The sequence below is a fragment of the Pseudophryne corroboree genome, chromosome 7 (genome assembly GCF_028390025.1).
Source record: "Pseudophryne corroboree isolate aPseCor3 chromosome 7, aPseCor3.hap2, whole genome shotgun sequence".
Classification (NCBI taxonomy): domain Eukaryota; kingdom Metazoa; phylum Chordata; class Amphibia; order Anura; family Myobatrachidae; genus Pseudophryne; species Pseudophryne corroboree.
This window is the reverse complement of record NC_086450.1, coordinates 6692168-6712608: the sequence shown is the minus strand read 5'-3', so window position 1 is coordinate 6712608 and position 20441 is coordinate 6692168. Positions and strand designations below refer to the sequence as shown.

General features: G+C 47.2%; 1 protein-coding gene across 3 annotated transcripts in view; it reads right to left on the bottom strand.

The window, feature by feature from the left end:
* PARD3B (par-3 family cell polarity regulator beta) overlaps positions 1-20441 on the bottom strand; it is a 1283796-nt gene that overhangs the window by 894844 nt on the left and 368511 nt on the right. For all 3 annotated transcript variants that reach the window (XM_063932652.1, XM_063932653.1, XM_063932654.1), the window contains 2 exons: positions 19543-19610; positions 14161-14247 (listed from right to left, as the gene is read on the bottom strand). In XM_063932652.1, the coding sequence (XP_063788722.1) occupies positions 14161-14247; positions 19543-19610 (155 nt within the window). The remainder of the gene's footprint in view (positions 1-14160; positions 14248-19542; positions 19611-20441) is intronic.

The following is a 20441-nucleotide window of genomic DNA, read 5'->3' as shown; positions in this document are numbered from 1 at the left end:
CAATCTGCTCTGCCCAAAAGGCTTCAGACTCCATCCCAAACTTACAGACATGTGTATTAGGTATAAAATAACCAAATGTAAGCATATTTATGTGTAAGACGTTACATCCATTAGAAAACGAGAGCGCGGGATAAGCCCATATGACATCACTGGTTTTATATTGCAGCTGCTCCAGCGGTCACCTATATAACGCCTGTTTAGAGGAAGACGTGAGGAATCTGTATGCGCTAAACCACCAATCACTAAGCGGGATCCCTATCTGGACAATGTTATGAATGTGTTTCCTCCAGCCCAGAGTCAGTAAATCCTAAAGTCCGCTCCAGCGTCTGTAGAACAGAAACCACAAGGAACGGCCGCTAGATAAAGCGGACTGACCGATCCATTAGCGTAACCTCTGAATTGACACTATTCTAAAGCGTTCAAGTTTTCTGCTCATTTCTGACATCAGACATACTGGTGACGCCTTTGGAAGGAACAGCGAGATGCAATACCGCAGATGAAGCAGGTTTTGTTCCTGGCGATCTCACAGAGTCAAAATTAAAAAAGTTTTCTCTGACGTCCTAGTGGATGCTGGGTACTCCGTAAGGACCATGGGGAATAGCGGGCTCCGCAGGAGACTGGGCACTCTAAAAGAAAGATTAGGTACTATCTGGTGTGCACTGGCTCCTCCCTCTATGCCCCTCCTCCAGACCTCAGTTAGAATCTGTGCCCGGCCCGAGCTGGTTGCACACTAGGGGCTCTCCTGAGCTCCTAGAAAAGAAAGTATTTGTTAGGTTTTTTATTTTCAGTGAGATCTGCTGGACATCCTGGAAATCGGTGGCTGAAGACTTCGGTCTTCATTAAGGTAGCGCACAGCACTGCAGCTGTGCGCCATTGCTCCCTATGCACACCACATACTCCGGTCACTGATGGGTGCAGGGCGCTGGGGGGGAGCGCCCTGGGCTGCAATTAGAGTACCTTAAATTGGCAAATGGCACATAATATAGCCTAATAAACTATATATGTGCAAAATTCCCCTGCCATAATATAAATATAACAGCGGGAGAAGTCTGCCGAAAAAGGGCAGGGGCTATCTCCCTCAGCACACTGGCGCCATTTTCTCTTCACAGTGCAGCTGGAAGACAGCTCCCCAGGCTCTCCCCCTGCAGTTTCCAGACTCAAAGGGTTAAAAAGAGAGGGGGGGCACTAAATTTAGGCGCAAACTGTATATAAAAAGTAGCTATAGGGATAAATCACTTTCTGTTAGTGTAAATCCCTGATTAAATAGCGCTATGGTGTGTGCTGGCATACTCTCTCTCTGTCTCCCCAAAGGACTTTGTGGGGTCCTGTCCTCAGTCAGAGCATTCCCTGTGTGTGTGCGGTGTGTCGGTACGGCTGTGTCGACATGTTTGATGAGGAGGCTTATGTGGAGGCGGAGCAGGTGCCGATAAATGTGATGCCACCCCCTGCGGGGCCGACACCAGAGTGGGAGGATATGTGGAAGATATTAACCGACAGTGTCAACTCCTTACATAAAAGGCTGGATGACGTAACAGCCGTGGGACAGCCGGCTTCTCAGCCCGCGCCTGCCCAGGCGTCTCAAAGGCCATCAGGGGCTCAAAAACGCCCGCTACCTCAGATGGCAGACACAGATGTCGACACGGAGTCTGACTCCAGTGTCGACGAGGATGAGACATATACACGATCCACTAGGGGCATCCGTTGCATGATTACGGCAATGAAAAATGTGTTACACATTTCTGACATTAACCCAAGTACCACTAAAAAGGGTATTATGTTTGGGGAGAAAAAGCAGCCAGTGTTTTTTCCCCCATCAGATGAGTGAATGAAGTGTGTGAAGAAGCGTGGGCTTCCCCCGATGAGAAACTGGTAATTTCTAAAAAGTTACTGATGGCGTACCCTTTCCCGCCAGAGGATAGGTCACGTTGGGAGATATCCCATAGGGTGGATATGACGCTCACACGTTTATCAAAAAAAGTGGCACTGCCGTCTCAGGATACGGCCGCCTTGAAAGAGCCTGCAGATAGAAAGCAGGAGGCGATCCTGAAGTCTGTATATACACACTCAGGTACTATACTGAGACCTGCAATTGCCTCAGCATGGATGTGTAGTGCTGCTGCAGCGTGGTCTGATACCCTGTCAGATAATATTGATACCCTCGACAGGGATACTATTTTGCTAACCATGGAGCATATTAAAGACGTCGTCTTATATATGAGGGATGCACAGAGGGATATTTGCCGGCTGGCATCCAGAATTAATGCAATGTCCATTTCTGCCAGGAGGGTATTATGGACCCGGCAGTGGACAGGTGATGCTGATTCTAAAAGCCACATGGAGATTCTGCCTTATAAGGGTGAGGAATTGTTTGGGGATGGTCTCTCGGACCTCGTATCCACAGCAACAGCTGAGAAGTCGACTTTTTTACCTCAGGTTCCCTCACAGCCTAAGAAAGCACCGTATTATCAAGTACAGTCCTTTCGAACTCAGAAAAGCAAGCGGGTAAAAGGCGCTTCCTTTCTGCTCAGAGGCAAGGGAAGAGGGAAAAAGCTGCACCAGACAGCCAGTTCCCAGGATCAAAAATCTTCCCCCGCTTCCTCTAAGTCCACCGCATGACGCTGGGGCTCCACAGGCGGAGCCAGGTGCGGTGGGGGGCGCGTCTCCGGAACTTCAGCGACCAGTGGGCTCGCTCACAGGTGGATCCCTGGGTTCTGCAGGTAGTATCACAGGGATACAAGCTGGAGTTCGAGGTGACTCCCCCTCGCCGTTACCTCAAATCAGCCTTGCCTGCTACCCTCAGAGAAGAGGAGGTAGTACTGGCGGCAATTCACAAGCTGTATCTTCAGCAGGTGATAATCAAGGTACCCCTCCTTCAACAGGGACGGGGTTACTATTCCACAATGTTTGTGGTACCGAAACCAGACGGTTCGGTGAGACCCATTTTAAATTTAAAATCCTTGAACATTTATATAAAAAAGTTCAAGTTCAAGCGATCTCCTTATAAAGGCGAGGTCCAAAGAGCAGTTGCTAGTCAGCGTAGCACTATCTCAGGAAGTGCTGCATCAGCACGGCTGGATTCTGAATATCCCAAAGTCGCAGCTGATTCCTGCGACGCGTCTGCTGTTCTTGGGCATGATTCTGGATACAGAACAGAAGAAGATCTTTCTCCCGGAGGAGAAGGCCCAGGAATTATCATCTCTGGTCAGGGACCTCCTGAAACCAAAGCAGGTGTCGGTGCATCACTGCACGCGAGTCCTGGGAAAGATGGTAGCTTCTTACGAAGCAATTCCCTTCGGCAGATTCCATGCAAGGATCTTCCAGTGGGATCTGTTGGACAAGTGATCGCATCTACAGATGCATCGGTTAATCACCCTGTCCCCGAGGGCCAGGGTGTCTCTGCTGTGGTGGCTGCAGAGTGCTCATGTGCTCGAAGGCCGCAGATTCGGCATACAGGACGGGGTCCTGGTGACCACGGATGCAAGCCTCCGAGGTTGGGGGGCAGTCACCTAGGGAAGAAACTTCCAAGGACAATGGTCGAGTCAGGAAACTTCCCTACACATAAATATTCTGGAACTAAGGGCCATTTACAACGCCCTGAGTCAAGCAGAACCCCTGCTTCAAAACCAACCGGTTCTGATTCAGTCAGACAACATCACAGCGATCGCCCATGTAAACCGCCAGGGCGGCACAAGAAGCAGGGTGGCAATGGCAGAAGCCACAAGGATTCTTCGATGGGCGGAGAATCACGTGATAGCACTGTCAGCAGTGTTCATTCCGGGAGTGGACAACTGGGAAGCAGACTTCCTCGGCAGGCACGACCTCCACCCGGGAGAGTGGGGACTTCATCCAGAAGTCTTCAAGCTGATTGTAAACTGTTGGGAACGGCCACAGGTGGACATGATGGCGTCCCGCCTCAACAAAAAGCTAAAAAGATATTGCGCCAGGTCAAGGGACCCTCAGGCGATAGCTGTGGACGCTCTAGTGACACCGTGGGTGTACCGGTCGGTTTATGTGTTCCCTCCTCTTCCTCTCATACCCAAGGTACTGAGGATAATAAGAGGGAGAGGAGTAAGAACTATACTCATTGTTCCGGATTGGCCAAGAAGAGCTTGGTACCCAGAACTTCAAGAAATGATCTCAGAGGACCCATGGCCTCTGCCGCTCAGACAGGACCTGCTGCAGCAGGGGCCCTGTCTGTTCCAAGACTTACCGCGGCTGCGTTTGACGGCATAGCGGTTGAACACCGGATCCTAAAGGAAAAGGGCATTCCGGAGGAAGTCATTCCTACGCTGATTATAGCTAGGAAGGATGTGACCGCAAAACATTCTCACCGCATATGGCGGAAATATGTTGCTTGGTGTGAGGCCAGGAAGGCCCCAACGGAGGAATTTCAGCTGGGTCGATTTCTGCACTTCCTACAGTCAGGGGTGACTATGGGCCTCAAATTGGGTTCCATTAAGGTCCAGATTTCGGCTCTGTCGATTTTGTTCCAAAAAGAACTGGCTTCCCTGCCTGAAGTTCAGACATTGTTAGGGGAGTGCTGCATATTCAGCCCCCCTTTGTGCCTCCAGTGGCACCTTGGGATCTCAACGTGGTGTTGGATTTCCTAAAGTCGCATTGGTTTGAGCCACTTAAAACCGTGGAGCTAAAATATCTCACGTGGAAAGTGGTCATGCTGTTGGCCTTGGCTTCGGTCAGGCGTGTGTCAGAATTGGCGGCTTTGTCATGTAAAAGCCCTTATCTGATTTTCCATATGGATAGGGCGGAATTGAGGACTCGTCCCCAATTTCTTCCTAGGGTGGTATCAGCGTTTCATTTGAACCAACCTATTGTGGTGTCTGCGGCTACTCGGGACTTGGAGGATTCCAAGTTGCTGGACGTAGTCAGGGCCCTGAAAATCTATGTTTCCAGGACAGCTAGAGTCAGGAAAACTGACTCGCTATTTATCCTGTATGCACCCAACAAGCTGGGTGCTCCTGCTTCGAAGCAGACTATTGCTCGCTGGATCTGTAGCCCGATTCAGCTTGCACATTCTGCGGCTGGACTGCCGCATCCTAAATCTGTAAAAGCCCATTCCACGAGGAAAGTGGGCTCTTCTTGGGCAGCTGCCCGAGGAGTCTCGGCTTTACAACTTTGCCGAGCTGCTACTTGGTCGGGTTCAAACACATTTGCAAAATCTACAAGTTTGATACCCTGGCTGAGGAGGACCTTGAGTTTGCTCATTCGGTGCTGCAGAGTCATCCGCACTCTCCCGCCCGTTTGGGAGCTTTGGTATAATCCCCATGGTCCTTACGGAGTACCCAGCATCCACTAGGACGTCAGAGAAAATAAGAATTTACTCACCGGTAATTCTATTTCTCATAGTCCGTAGTGGATGCTGGGAGCCCGTCCCAAGTGCGGACTCTCTGCAATACCTGTATATAGTTGTTGCGTAACTAAAGGGTTTTGTTTTGAGCCATCTGTTAATGAGGCTCATTATTGTTTTCATACTGTTAACTGGGTATAGTTATCACAAGTTGTACGGTGTGATTGGTGTGGCTGGTATGAGTCTTACCCTGGATTCCAAATCCTTTCCTAGTAATGTCAGCTCTTCCGGGCACAGTTTCCCTAACTAAGGTCTGGAGGAGGGGCATAGAGGGAGGAGCCAGTGCACACCAGATAGTACCTAATCTTTCTTTTAGATTGCCCAGTCTCCTGCGGAGCCCGCTATTCCCCATGGTCCTTACGGAGTACCCAGCATCCACTACGGACTACGAGAAATAGAATTACAGGTGAGTAAATTCTTATTATTTCATTTCCAGTAGTTTCATTTGTGATATTATTTTTACCTTATGACACACTGGAGTCGGGGAGTGTGCGGAGATGGGGCACATAGAATATTACATAGATTTGCAGCATAAACAAGAGATACAGGATTTTAGCCACAGCAACAAAACAAAGCATTTGAGTAGAATGTGGTGTATTATTATAGCCGTGTGATGGTGTCACGGTAATAACTACGCCCAGGATTCTTAGGTTCTAACCTATTCTAAGTAACATACATTTCTACAGGACCTAAAATTACCTAATCTGGGTGTGCCCACACCCAAAAAGGCGGCATTGCCACTGCAAAAGGGGTGTGGCTTCACAGGAATGTCGCTGCCGCAAGCCACACCTCCTGTCTTTGTCATTATGGGGCATTTCCAGCAATCTGTGAGCGCCTGACCATGCCCCCAGCCCCATAGGCACTTCTGTAATGGGTGCAAGGTGTGTTGTGCACACGGGGGGCCCACCTCGCACCCATATATTATACTTACCTCTCCGGAGTCCAGCGTGGTAACACCTTGCTGCATTGCACATGGCTATGCCCCATCTGGGACATAGGCACAATACCCCTTACATAATACCATGCTCCCTGTCCCGGGTAACCAGAAAAAAAAAAAAAAAAAAAGCCACAGGAAAAAAGGCCACCGGAAATTGCACTATGACAGTGAGGTTTTTTCAGTGTGCAATTTTCCTGTGGACTTCTTCCAAGTGCGTTCTTTTCTGGTTACCGTTTGTGATATATGATGAACCTTCATAACTTTTATGACAGTGTGGTTTTTTTTCCATAGAACCCCCTGTCCCAATCCAGGCACGCACAGTGTCGGGATAAGATAAGTGCTGCAGGGATCCTGACACATATATAAGTCGTAACAGAATGTTTCAGTCTCGCTGCACGTGGGAGCAATCTATTTTTTCGCTGTAATTTGGAAATATTAGATTTTCTTAGTACATCTACCATACATTGCTGAGACTGTGCAGTCTACGCAGGTGACTTCCAACTTATAATTGCAGGGTTACTGCCCAACTGAACACACTGACGTTCCGGGCCAGCCCACTACATTCATCTGAGCGTTATAAGTATGGATCAGTGAGTCATTTACAGATAACGCTCTCACTCACCGACATACACTTTAAAAAAATAATAATTATATTCTGAAATATGTTTTAAAAAGGTTTAAAGGCAGAAACACTAGTTTGCAGGAATCTAAGACCTGCAAACTCTCTTTGTTCTAGGGAATAGGATTGCCACCTAGCAACAGCTGGTGGGTTAGGTGCAAGGCTCCCTGACGAATCGCTCGGAAGGTATAGTGAAAGAAATCTTTCACTTACCTTCCCACAGCCTGGGGAGAGCGGGGTCAGAGCCGCAGGTAGCGGCCGCTCAGGGACCCGTTCGCACGCATGGCGCGCGTCACGGGAACGTGCACGCACCGCTGGGCATGTGCGCGCGCACCCTATAAGGCGCTAGGCCCCGCCCCCAGAATTTAGATTTTACGGAAGCTTACAGATGGCAATCCCAACTAGAACAAGAGAGTAAATGTTTTGGGTTTTTTTAGGGGTAAGATCACCCTAGCTCCTGTAACCTAGTAACGAAGGACACGGGAGACCATATAGATGCAGAAACGAAATGCGTTTACTAGAAACCTTTCAATAGTAATACAGGTGATAAGAAAAAACAACTGGCGATGGCCAAAAAAGAACTGTTATGCTGCTGTGAAATTAGCATATAAACAAAACTCCTGCAAACTTGCAGAGCTCATTAAAGATATTTGTAAGGCTATTTTTGTTCTTTAGGTTGCTGCGTCTGCGGCTGCTTCTTCGGACCTTTTGGAGCGCCTGAAATCCAAAGAGAAAACAGGCCTAATTAATGACTGTTGCTAGAGATTACAACCAACAGACCTAGCAAGGTATAGGGTGGGTAGGGTGGGAGCTGTTGCTAGGTGGCAATCCTATTCCCTAGAACAAAGAGTTTGCAGGTCATAGATTCCTGCAAACTACAGCAGTGTTTGTTCGTCGGGAGGCTTGTCACCTAGCAACAGCTGGTGGGTAGACTACCACATACCTGGTGGTTGCTCTAAGGAATTCTATCCTTTGAGTATCAGAAGGCCTCCAATAAGGTTTCACGAAAGTACGAGTGGACGACCAACGTGCAGCCTGCATTATGGATTGTAAGGTTAAGCCTCTAGCTGCTGCCGAGGTGACGGCGGCCCCGCGGATGGAGTGTCCCTTGAAAATGGAGGTATCTATTCCTGAGCTTTGCATGGCAGAAACTATCCATCCCTTGATTGTAGAGGGTCTGGCCGGACGAAAAGGCTTTCCGCATGTGATAAAAAGGTTAGAAATGTTATCTCTCCATGGAGCTGTTGTTGTGAGGTAAGCGGATAAGCACTCAACTATGCAAAGATCCGTATCTGACTGGTCACTGACTAGATCAAACTCAACCAAAGGGTTTTGAATGGAACTGGTCTTTGTGTGACCTTTAAGGACGATATGGAAACCCATTGGAGTGGTTGTCATCCAGGGTTCGTATGTGTCTATTAAGGAAAGTTCGGCTCCTCTAGCTGCGAAAGCTAGTGCTAGTAGTGAAGCCAGTTTTCTTGAAAGATTGGAGATGTCGGAATCTGAAGGTATTATTATTATTATTATCCTTTATTTATATGGCGCCACAAGGGTTCCGCAGCGCCCAATTACAGAGTACATAAACAAATAATCAAACAGGAAATCAGCAACTTACAGTTGATGACAGTATAGGACAAGTACAGGGTAAATAAACATAGTTACATCAGCAGATGACACTGGAATAAGTATCAGGTGGCAGAAGACTGACGGAATTGGTGCAGTTGAAGAATATTAAAGTAAGAAAAACCACATGAGGGAAGAAGGCCCTGCTCGTGAGAGCTTACATTCTAAAGGGCTATTAGAATGTGGCTAAATAATTTAAGAAAGGATTAATGTCCCATGTGGAAGAGTATCACGGACATGGTGGCCTAGACAAGAAGATACCTTTGAGTAATCTAAGATACATCTTGTTTTCCGTAAGCCCTGGAATGAGAAGAGCTATGGCTGAGCCATATGACCGTATGGTGGCGGATGCCAGGCCTGATTCAAACTTAACGGCCAGGAAGTCTATCGCTAAGTTAGGTTCAGAAAAAGAAGCTGAAGGAAGATTTTGAGAAGCTTGCCAAGATATAAACTCATTTATGATGGACTGGTACCTGGAGTTTGTTCTGGGTCTAAGGGAAGCATTTATCAAGGTTACGGAGGCGGTCGAGAGGTTAGTGGTGGTCAGCAACCTAGTAATGTCGCTATCCACATGCAATGTGGAAGTTCCTGAAGGAGGTCGGGAGTCCCTTGGAAACAATACTTGGACATGCCATGGGGAAGCTTGGGTCCCTTGCGAAGAGGGTTGATCAAGGGAAACCAAACTCGGGAAGGCCAAACGGGGTAAACCAAGACGAGTTGAGGCACTCTGTCTGTCTTGATCTTGTGAAGTACCTTCAGTAGCATAGCTGGGGGAGGGAAAGCATATGGGAGAACTAGATCTGTCCACAGAAAGGACATTGCATCTGAGTGGAGAGCCACTTGAGTCCAGATTTTGGACATGAAGGCTGGGACCTGTGTGTTCGATAGAGTTGCAAACAGGTCTACCTGCGGTTGACCAAAGGTTTTCACGATACTGGTGAAAATTTCCGGTCTCAGAGTCGCCCGATCCAGTGTTAATTTCTTCCTGGATAAGGAGTCGGCTAACTCGTTTAGCTCTTCTGGGACGTATGTTGCAGAGAGGAGTATGGACCTTTCCTCCGCCCAGTTCCAGATGTCTATAGCTTCTTGACAGAGTCAGGGATCGAGTACCCCCCATTCTGTTGAGGTAGAACACTGCAGTCCTGTTGTCTAGACAGAGGAGAACTGAGTTGTTCTGGAAGGTCGGGGGAACTAGAGAGGAAAGTGCTAACTTCACCACCCTCAATTCTAATAGATTGATGTGCGCTGTCTATTCTTGAGTGGACCATCTTCCCCTTACCGCTCGGTCTCTTTTAAATGCTCCCCAACCCGAGAGGAACACATCTGATGTGATGACAATGTCTGGAGGAGGAGGTAGGAGAGGTCTGGGAGATGGCAGCCGAAGGTCCGTCCAACTGTGAATCTCTTTGAGAACTAAGGCTGTCAAGAGGATTTTGTCTGACCAAGTCCATCCCCGACGAAGGAGAGCTGAAAGAAGAATCTGAGAGTGTCTGCAGACAAGGGGAGCGTGGAGAAATCCAGGATCTAAAGACCTCATTTTCCCTATGACTCTGGCCAAGTCTCTCAGCGAGAAACGGTGTTTCAGGGTTCAAGTTATGAAGTCTTGAACGTCTCTCCACTTGTCTGGGTGAACTGCTATCGAGAAAGAAGGGGTATCTAGTAAGAAACCCAGAAAAACAATTGACTGGGTGGGTGTTAACATGGACTTGTCGTAATTTATAGTAAACCCTAGGCTCTGGAGGAGATAAAGAATTAGCTCTTTGTTAAGCAGAAGGGTTTTTTGGTCTGCATGGACTACTAACAAGTCGTCTAGGTAGATTATACAACGGATCGCTTTATGGCGAAGGTGAGAGATCAATGCTTTCATAAGACAAGTGAATGTGTAGGGAGCGTTGGAAAGGCCGAAGACCATGACGGTACACTGATAGAGAACGTCTTTCCACAGGAACCTTAGAAGTCTTCTGTGGTTTGGGTATATTTGAATTGTGTGAAAGGCCTCCTTGAGGTCTATTTTGATACAGAAATCGTTCCTTGTTAGTAGGAAAGGTATGTCGGCTAAGCCCTCCATACGGAAAGAGCAAGGTTTTGTGTGTTAGTTGAGAGATTTGACATTTAAGACTGGTCTGTATGAACCGTCCTGTTTCCTGACAGGAAAAAGGTGACTGACCCAGCCTCTTGTGGAAGTGTCTGCCAACTCTATCTTGCCTAGCTGTAGGGCAAGGGATAGGACTCCATCTAATAACGGACTGGTGTTTTTTGAACAGGGAAAAATTTGTCGTGGAAAATACAAAAGTGGGAGGTATAAACCTTTTTCCACGAATTTTAGCAACCACCTGTCTGAGGTAATCTGCCTCCAGGAGGCTATTGCCTGGGAAAGACAAGGAGGAGGTTGCAAAGTAAAGTGACTTACCGTATCCTCTGTCTTTCCTGAAGGCGTATGTGCCGCCGGACCCTGCGCCTCTTGCGGTCCGTGTTCGGGAAGGGCCACCTCTGTGAGCCCCTCTGTAGTCTCGGGTCGAGCTGCTGGCTCCCGCAGGACGACCCTCCTGATGAAAGGGCCGCCTGGAAGGCTGAGGTCTTTTAAGGTCTGCGAAGGATTTGCGAGCTTTATAGCGGACCTTCACTTTGTCTATGAAATCGGGTCCGAAAAGGTCTGAATCTACTAGATTGGGGACATCTACTGGCCTGGGTGCTAGGTTAGTTAGCCCTGCATTAGCTAGCCAGCGAGTTCTACGTTAGTTTGATATGAAATCAAATGTCTGACCAATTATTAAGGTAGCCCTACTAATAGCCTTTATGAGGGCCATTTTGGAAGCTACCAGGGAATCTAGGGAGCCCCCTGAGACGCCTTCTTTTTCTGCCTTGTCAAGGACAAATAATAAAGGACCGGCGGCGTCTGAAACCTTAAATAGAATTTTTCTCAGCAATTTTTCCATAGTGTCACTCTGGACCTTTTCCCCCAATTTAAAGCCGGATCTATGTCTGGGGCAAATAGGGCCGGAATGTCTGGGATGCCGGTGTGGTTACGGAGAACCATGTCATCCTCCTTCACAAGTGCCGTTCTAAAGGCTAACTGGGCAAAATTGTATACCTGAGAGCGCTCGCTCAGAGCCCAGTGGGCTAAGGCTACACGGGCCATCTGCAAGTCACTATATTCGCCTCTGCGAGAGGATGCGCTAGTCCTGGTTACCTCCTCTGACTCCCAATCTACTGGGGGGTAACCAGTTTCCCTAAATGCGTGGGAAAGGGGGGTTGTATGACTATGACTAGTCCCCTTATGAGCACGGTCCTGCGCAGGTTGCCGATCAGTGACAGGGAATGTATGTCGGCTGTGGGCAGGAGAAGGGGGTCTGCTATGGCCCTTATAGGTATTCCAAGCACTGGCAATACCTGGGAAAGAGATGTTTTTACCTGAACAGGCATCTCTAGAAGAAACATGGTCAGTGTGTTTCTTTTTACTTGTGCACTTTCTCACCACAGAATATGCAGGAGGAGGAGTCTCAGCATTCTGACTGACTTCTCCCTCCTCAGAGCTGTCCCTGTTGTCATCCGACCTGACAGGGTTAATAATTTTTCTTCTTTTAAATATAATATCCTCATCTGAGGAAGTTGTTGTGTCGGCAGCCTAGTCTAGGCTCTTCCTAGAAGGCTGCCTGCCTCTCTTGCTGCGCTGTGGGGACACTAGCAGGGTGTCTGTGGCTGATACAGACACTGTGTCCTCCATTGTCAGCGCTGAGGTAAAATCTAAATCTGGGGGCGGGGCCTAGCGCCTTATAGGGTACGCGTTACCGTGCCCAGCGTGCGTGCGCGTTACCGTGCCCAGCGTGCGTGCGCGTTCCCATGGCGCACACCATGCGCGCGAACGGGTCCATGAGCGGCCGCTATATGCGGTTCTGACCCTGCTCTCCCCAGGCTGTGGGAAGGTAAGTGAAAGTTTTCTTTCACTATACCTTCCCAGCGATTCGTCAGCCTCCCGACGAACAACATGCACGATGAAGAGTTAATTACCAGGTAAAGAAAAAGAATAGGTTAAATGACATTTCTAGGCAAGTAAAAAATGTTTCGACTACACGATGTCTACTGTGGATCATACCGCGGGGAAAGAATGAAAGCCAGACGGGGTTCGGAACGCATTATGGGGAATGCTGTCTGAGTACATCATTAGTATATGTAGGGACAGTGAGGTATATTTCAGGAGTCACAGGAACCCGCCGTCGTTATTATACAGCTATTTCATCTAATGTAGAATCGGAGGAAACGCAGGACGGGGAACGATTCGGAGCGTTATAGAAGACTGTGCGCTATACAGGTGTAAGGTGCAGGAGCATTGCTGGGCAATAAGGCTCATACATGTCTATTTACTAAGCCTTGGAGAGAGATGAAGTACCAGCCAACCAGCGCCAACTGTCATTTTTTAAACCCTGCCTGTAACATGGCAGTTAGGAGCTGGTTGGTGGGTACTTTATCTCTCTCCAATGCTTAGTAAATCGGCCCCACAGAGAGGCGGTATACAGTATACACAGGGATATAACTTCCACAGAAAGACTGGACAATAAAGTGATGCAAGATTTAAAAAAAACCAAACAGACAAAAACAGAGGGGGGGGGGGGGGGGGGGGGGTTGAAAGGGAAACGCTGTTTATGAGAAGTGGAGACAGATTTACACGGGTCACACGGAGGATAAAACGTATCTGGCAGTGAGTAACTTCCCCCAAGTACTCAGCACTGCGCGGCCTGGGGAATGGGATACAGGGGGGAGGATATAAAGGATTCTCTCTACTTTCCCCATCTATGGAGAATAACTACTACAATACCCAGTGTCCATAGCGGATAAAGGGGGCCCAGGGCACAATATGAGGAGGGATGGTGATAACAGGAGGAGGATGTTACAGACAGCCCTGACACGTTCTGCGCACGTACTCAGTCCCAGTGTTTGCTGCTTCTATCACTGGCGATATGTAACGCTGAACTGCAACAGTGAAGCAATGGTCATAGCTGTGTTCTGACAGGATGCAGCCGGCAGAGCACTTCACACAGACTGTTCTGATGTGAGGGTGGGGCCTAACACATAATGGGTGGGGCTTAGTTAGAATGTGTGGATGATTGCGCTGATGGAAGGTACTTTGGGGTAGTGGTCTTAGAGTATCCAGGTGGGGGGTTGGGGGAGGGGGGACTGTGAGCAAGTCGCATCTCAATAGGCCTAACAGCACAGCTCTGGAAGCCGATACAGGGATTGTGGGGAAGAGAAGGCAAACTATGATAACTGTCCTGAAGAGTGATCTCTACATGTAGACTTTATAGCAGCACCATCACATAAACTAGGTAAGTCCTAGAACAAGAATATTTTATACAACTCTCTCTCAATATTTATATCAGATAAAGCTGACGACACGGATTATGATAACTCTGTGACTTCAGAGGAAGCAGCCAGGTAACCTGCCATAAGTCAGAGCTTAGAGAATAAGCCTGGCGGCACCACTGGATTCTATCTACGGAAACGCTGCATTCAGTACCGGCTCAGCCGACAATATCGCCGACTCCAGCGTGCGTATATTATTTATTTGTACATTTGCGCTGACCACGCCAGGGTGAGTCTGTGCTTACACAGAAGACTTACCGTCCGCTGAGAGAGGAATAGAAAGGCACCACGTGTATGCCCAGTGGTCCATCATCCCCAGAGAGTTCCACCGTCCTCGTCATGACGCTGTAACATAAAGAGAGAAGAACAGAGGTTTAGGCAGGGGACGTTGTAAGCGAGCGCCATTTAGCGTCCTCCACTTGACAGTTCACTGCAGCAAAACTAATAGATCTCATTGAAGAAAGGGACTGAAATGACAATTTCTCTATAATGGAGATGCCGCCATGCTTGGGCGACTTCAGATCACCATTCGCTGCGGCAGCTGATGGAGGGTTTCATTATTCACCCCTTCCCTGCCGGAGAGGGCAGCAACCCCTTGCTGCAGAGAGAGGTCGTGTCGTCGCGCTTGTGTGCTCACAAGACGCTATTAATGTCACTTCATTTGAGGCCTTAATATAGAATATGTGAGCGACCGCGCTCAGGCAGGCGGCGTGTGATCGGAATGACAATTATGTCACACAAAGGAAAGGTTTGGTAACCTGCTTAGTTACAGCACATTATAAGGACGTTAGACCAGCAAGTCCCATTACCACATAAGTCACACAGGTAATATCGCACCGAGATCACCCAAACTTACCTACCTTCCCACGCTGGCCTCCCTGAGACCTACAGGTGGTGTGTGCAGGTGGGAGGAGCAAGGGGTGTGGTGCACTGCATGTGATGTCACTTTGGCCCCACCCACTCGCAGCGCACCACACCACCATAGCCCGTCCGCCTCACTGAGTAACTGGTCAGCATCCGGGAAGGTTGCTTTCTTAAAATTCCTGATTCTCCTGGAATTCTGGGAGACTAGGCCAGGCATTACCTGCTCCCAGTCACGGTTACAGGGCTACATTCAGGCTGCACCCACTCTGTGCAATGCCCTCCCACGCACAACAAGACTTACCTCTAGTCTCCAAAACTTCCCTGGGAACTCACCTCCTAGGCAGCTTATCATATTCCAGAGCCACCCCATGTAGCCTCCAAAAGCAATCCTACCCAATATTACCACCCCTGATGACAATCCGCACATATCATTACACATACACATCCCGTTGACCCCAGGTCAACATTCCTGTGTGACTGGATCAGAGAGCCCACCAAGAGCCTCTGCACTCTGGCTGGGCCGATAGTTATGTTTCCCAATGACCATGACCTCCTTATGCAAAACAAACCTCTTATGTTCAGTATTAATGCTGTCACGTAACACTCAAGTAAATCAGCTGTATCACATCACCCGCGTTTCTGTGCAACGGAGCAGACGACGGGCGTTGTAACAAACACAAATATTTATTACATACGCATACACTTGCCATCTATCACGACTATTGTTTGGACAAAAGGAACAGAGCCGGCGCACACACAATAACGCCAGTAATAAAGGGTTTCGTGCACACTAGACCTCTCTATAGGATCACATTCAAGATCCTGCCTAATTATGGCTAATGAACAAGCCCTCTATTATTAACATAATAATAATAATAATAATAATCATTTTATTTGTATAGCGCTCTTTCTCCAATAGGACCCAAGGCGCTTAACAGATACATAGCATAATATAGTACAGAAAATAATGAAGTACATTTTCATAAAATACAGAAGCATGAAGATACTAAAAGGGACATTATGGAAATGCTTGAGTAAACAGAAAAGTCTTGAGTCTACTTTTGAAGGATTCTATAGTTGGGGCCTCTCGCACTGTGCGGGGAAGTGAGTTCCATAGAGTCGGAGCCGCATGACTAAAAGCTCGACCCCCAGATGAATTACGGTAGATTCTAGGTACTGCTAAAAGTCCTTCATCTACAGATCGCAGTAATCGAGTGGGGCCAGAAGCTGTTTCAGGTACCTTGGGCCTTGGTCATGTAATGCTTTGAAACTCAGTAAGCCAATCTTGAAGATGATTCGCCATCGTACAGGCAGCCAGTGAAGGGAGTAGAGGATGGGTGTTATGTGGCTAGAACGGGGCTGGTTGGTTAATAGCCTGGCAGCTGTGTTTTGCACCAGAAACATAGAAACATAGAAACACAGAATGTGACAGCGGATAAGAACCACTTGACCCATCTAGTCCGCCCATAATTAACTGTGATGAGTATAAGCCTGTGACCCTCTGCCCATCAGAGAGGAACATAACATCAGAATAAAGATAATATGATTAAAAAACAAAACAAAAAACAGGGAAGTTCCGGTAATAAAGTTATTTATTTATTTGTTATTTAAACAACACCTGCCGGCTGCCGCTGTGCGTTTTATGCTGTTTATATGGGTAAATATTTGGCCTTTATGAACGGTCATTAATTGAATTGCTGGTCCCGGCACCTTATATGGGTAAATATTTGGCCTTTATGAACTGTCATTAATTGAATTGCTGGTCGCGGCGCTTTATATGGGTAAATATTTGGCCTTTATGAACGGTCATAAATTGAATTGCTGGTCCCGGCACCTTATATGGGTAAATATTTGGCCTTTATGAACTGTCATTATATGAATTGCTGGTCCAGGCACCTTATATGGGTAAATATTTGGCCTTTATGAACTGTCATTATATGAATTGCTGGTCCAGGCACCTTATATGGGTAAATATTTGGCCTTTATGAACGGTCATTAATTGAATTGCTGGTCCCGGCCCCTTATATGGGTAAATATTTGGCCTTTATGAACGGACATTAATTGAATTGCTGGTCCAGGCACCTTATATGGGTAAATATTTGGCCTTTATGAACGGTCATTAATTGAATTGCTGGTCCCGGCCCCTTATATGGGTAAATATTTGGCCTTTATGAACGGACATTAATTGAATTGCTGGTCCCGGCACCTTATATGGGTAAATATTTGGCCTTTATGAACGGTCATTAATTGAATTGCTGGTCTCGGCACCTTATATGGGTAAATATTTGGCCTTTATGAACGGTCATTAATTGAATTGCTGGTCCCGGCACCTTATATGGGTAAACATTTGGCCTTTATGAACGGTCATTAATTGAATTCCTGGTCCCGGCACCTTACATGGGTAAATATTTGGCCTTTATTTGAATTGCTGGTCCCGGCACCATCAGTACTAGGAATGAGCACTGAGATAAGTGTTACCGGGCCTAATTATCATTATTAGCGTGAGGGTGGCCACACAGTAACATGTGAAGCGTTGTAGCACTCTACACTGGCAATGAAACACCACACGTCTCAGCAGTGCGTTGTATCCAGCCCTGGAATACTAATACAGCAGCAGTCACCGGCCGCCCGGTTCTTGGATTTATTTTAAGTAAATTTGGAGGACTCTGTGATATTATTTGTGGCTTTGTGACATACAGAACTTGATTCACAGATAAGCTGCCTGATTTCTGAAACCCGAAAAAGAGTATTAGAAGTTCTATATTCTGAAATCCTCCAGGCCTTGCTGCTGCTGTGACCTTCAAACGCAGAATGACAGTTCCCTGCCCTTTGCAACAATACATTCTAAATATCAGCTTCCTATAAGTAATGTCCTTTCTATGCGGGTGCGCAGGGAGCTCGGCGGGCGGCTGCTTCTGGATTCTAAAACCTTATTCTGGTAAACAAGGGCAAAAGATGAAATGCAATGATAATAATTTTATTATAATAATAGTAAAAATAATAATAAAAGTAATATCATAAGCCACATATGCAGTATGAGATAGCGTCTGTCCTGTAACACTCTGAAGGCTAGTATAGAATTAGGCTATGCCGGGCACTGCCCTGTATTGCAGGTCCAGCATTTCCTGCTAGCCTTTGGCTGGGGAGCCACTTGGTGCATATGCCTCATTTAGTTTTCTAAGGCATTTAAATAAATAGCTGTTTGTATAGCCGTGGTCTGGTAACAATAATCCTGAACACGTTCCTTCCTCCCTAATCAGTCGTCTCATGTGAAAGTGACTACACTGAATGTTCTGCAAAACCCGGACCCCACCTGTCCCTGAGACTGGAGACATAACACCCGCTTCTCCATTGCTCGGGCAACAAAATGTCCCATCTTGTGCCACAGGGAAGCGCCGCCCAAACTCCCAGGCCAAATACTCCATACCACCCCGCGTTCCCAAGCTGGGCTGGATACCATCATAGTAGCATATACCTCAGAGGGAAATGGATAGAACCACAGATTTATAGACAGTCCTGTCTACTGTACAGAGTGACTATAAGGAATCCTTGCGGAAATAGAGAGAAGACGTACAGTGTATCCACCCCTCATATATATCGGATTCCTTCACGTGGTCTATGTTACTTTGCTCCAACTGCCCCCAAATAGACCCCTCAGTCCTGAATGAATGACAGCTGATGGGTCTACAGGGGGAGAGTTTTTTTCATTTGTCACCATATTTTGTATAAAGAATTTGTAACCTTTCACGTTTCAACGGACAATGCCTAGGTGAACAGTCAATAGTTCAAAGGTCGATGCGAAAAAGGGTCAACACATGTTTGCGTTTTTTTGGGCCAAATCTTCTATATTTCATGTTCTGTGGCCACCTCAGGTTACTATTCTCAATTGTAGACCACGTGGTTAGTAAGTCAAGCAAATTACCACATCTTCGGCCCATTCTACATCCTGCCAATCTGAGCAACCCATTGGTGGACATCAGTGACTGGATATCCATCAGGGAATTGCCCAAAAAAGCCCAGCGTGTTAAAAATCCCAGACTTGCCGAATCCAATCATTTTTTGGTTGGAACTTGGCGAATTGTTGGATTTCCCCGATCCCCCAACACAGTTATCGGCTGAACGGGTAATTGCCCCGATACTCCCCCAATGTGAGGGCCTCGTTATGGTTTTCCTGAGGACTAGTGTAATATCCGCACAGTAAGGCTACAGATGAAACGGTCTGCACTGAAACGCGTGGCCCGACTCAGAGCGCTATCACACATTTTCCATTAATGACATTATATGGCGGCCTTATCCTTATGGCACAGTGTCCCGCGAGATGCGGTGACGTGGTAGACAGATCACTCACGCATTGGCGCAGAAAGCCGACAATGCAGGACCAGGGATTGCAGGGGCGCGGTGCACTGACGCCGCGGCAGCAGCAGAACACGCTACAACGGTTATAAGAGCTACGATGTATCTGTTTCCAGTCCTCATTCAGACATAAGTACTGTAATAACTGTTAATAGTCATTGTAAGTCTATTGTGTTGAATAAGTCACTTGGGACACTGAGATGTACAGAGAACCCAATTACCAGTGAGCGGTATGTACTGTAAGTGACGCCATGTGGTTTGTGTAGGTATATTCTGACACAAATCTATATTTGCTGTATTCTCAGGAGGGACATACGGCAATAAGTTCCCAGTAAGCAGAGCGCGCTTTCCTGCAATATACAGGAGTATAATTACTTATTACACAGCTGCCGCACCCAGCGCTGCAATAAGCCTTCCCCGTACCTGGACATCTGCCATCGTGGACTCTCTTCTTGCCAGCTGACATTTCTCTGATCTTCTGTGGATGGACCCTGAGAAAGACACAGAGATACAAACTCATTCAGGAACGATGTTACATGATATTGTTACATTGTGATTAGTAAAGGACAACCTATTTAATGTGTAATATCCTAATTTGCATAATCTTCTGCAAATACAGTAATCTCAGCATGAAAGCAATATTGTGATGCCATCAACTCAGAATTTATCATAAGCACATAAGGGAAAAAGCGCTCTCAGAAATGTCTGCCCTGTGCAACGACATTTGGCGGTACAGTAACGCAGATCCCTCAAATATCTGTCCACCTGGTGACTTTCGCTGTCTATACCTGCTGTAGGCCTGGCTGTCACGCTATACCTCCCATGAGTGTAGGGGGACGCAAACTAACCAATCACCGGCTCTTCCTCCTGCCATCATTATAATTGGGTGTGCTGGCACTCTCACAATGTGTGGCGTTAGTCTCCTAGGCCAGTGATTGCAGGAGGAAGCGTAAGAGATTGGTGTGTTATAGTCTGCAACTTGCTACAATCAACTATCACAGAAGGCAGTGACTGGAGGCACTAGGGGTGGACAGAGAACCAGATCGAGAACAAGGGATACATTTACACCCACTGGATCTAAAGGGGCAATACTATTAAATACATATTGCCCCTTTAAATTTAGCATCCGAAACCGCCGTGGCTTTGGAAAGCGCTGCAGAGTAAATATACCCCCAAGAGTTAAATTAGGAACCTCTGTCTTCTCTAGGAATCTGCCGAATAGAACAACTTTCCTCAGAGGAGCCCTAAAAATAACCAATATATTACACTTTATATATTAGGTGAGCGGAGCAAAAACATTTCTCTAGAAACCAGAAATGTTC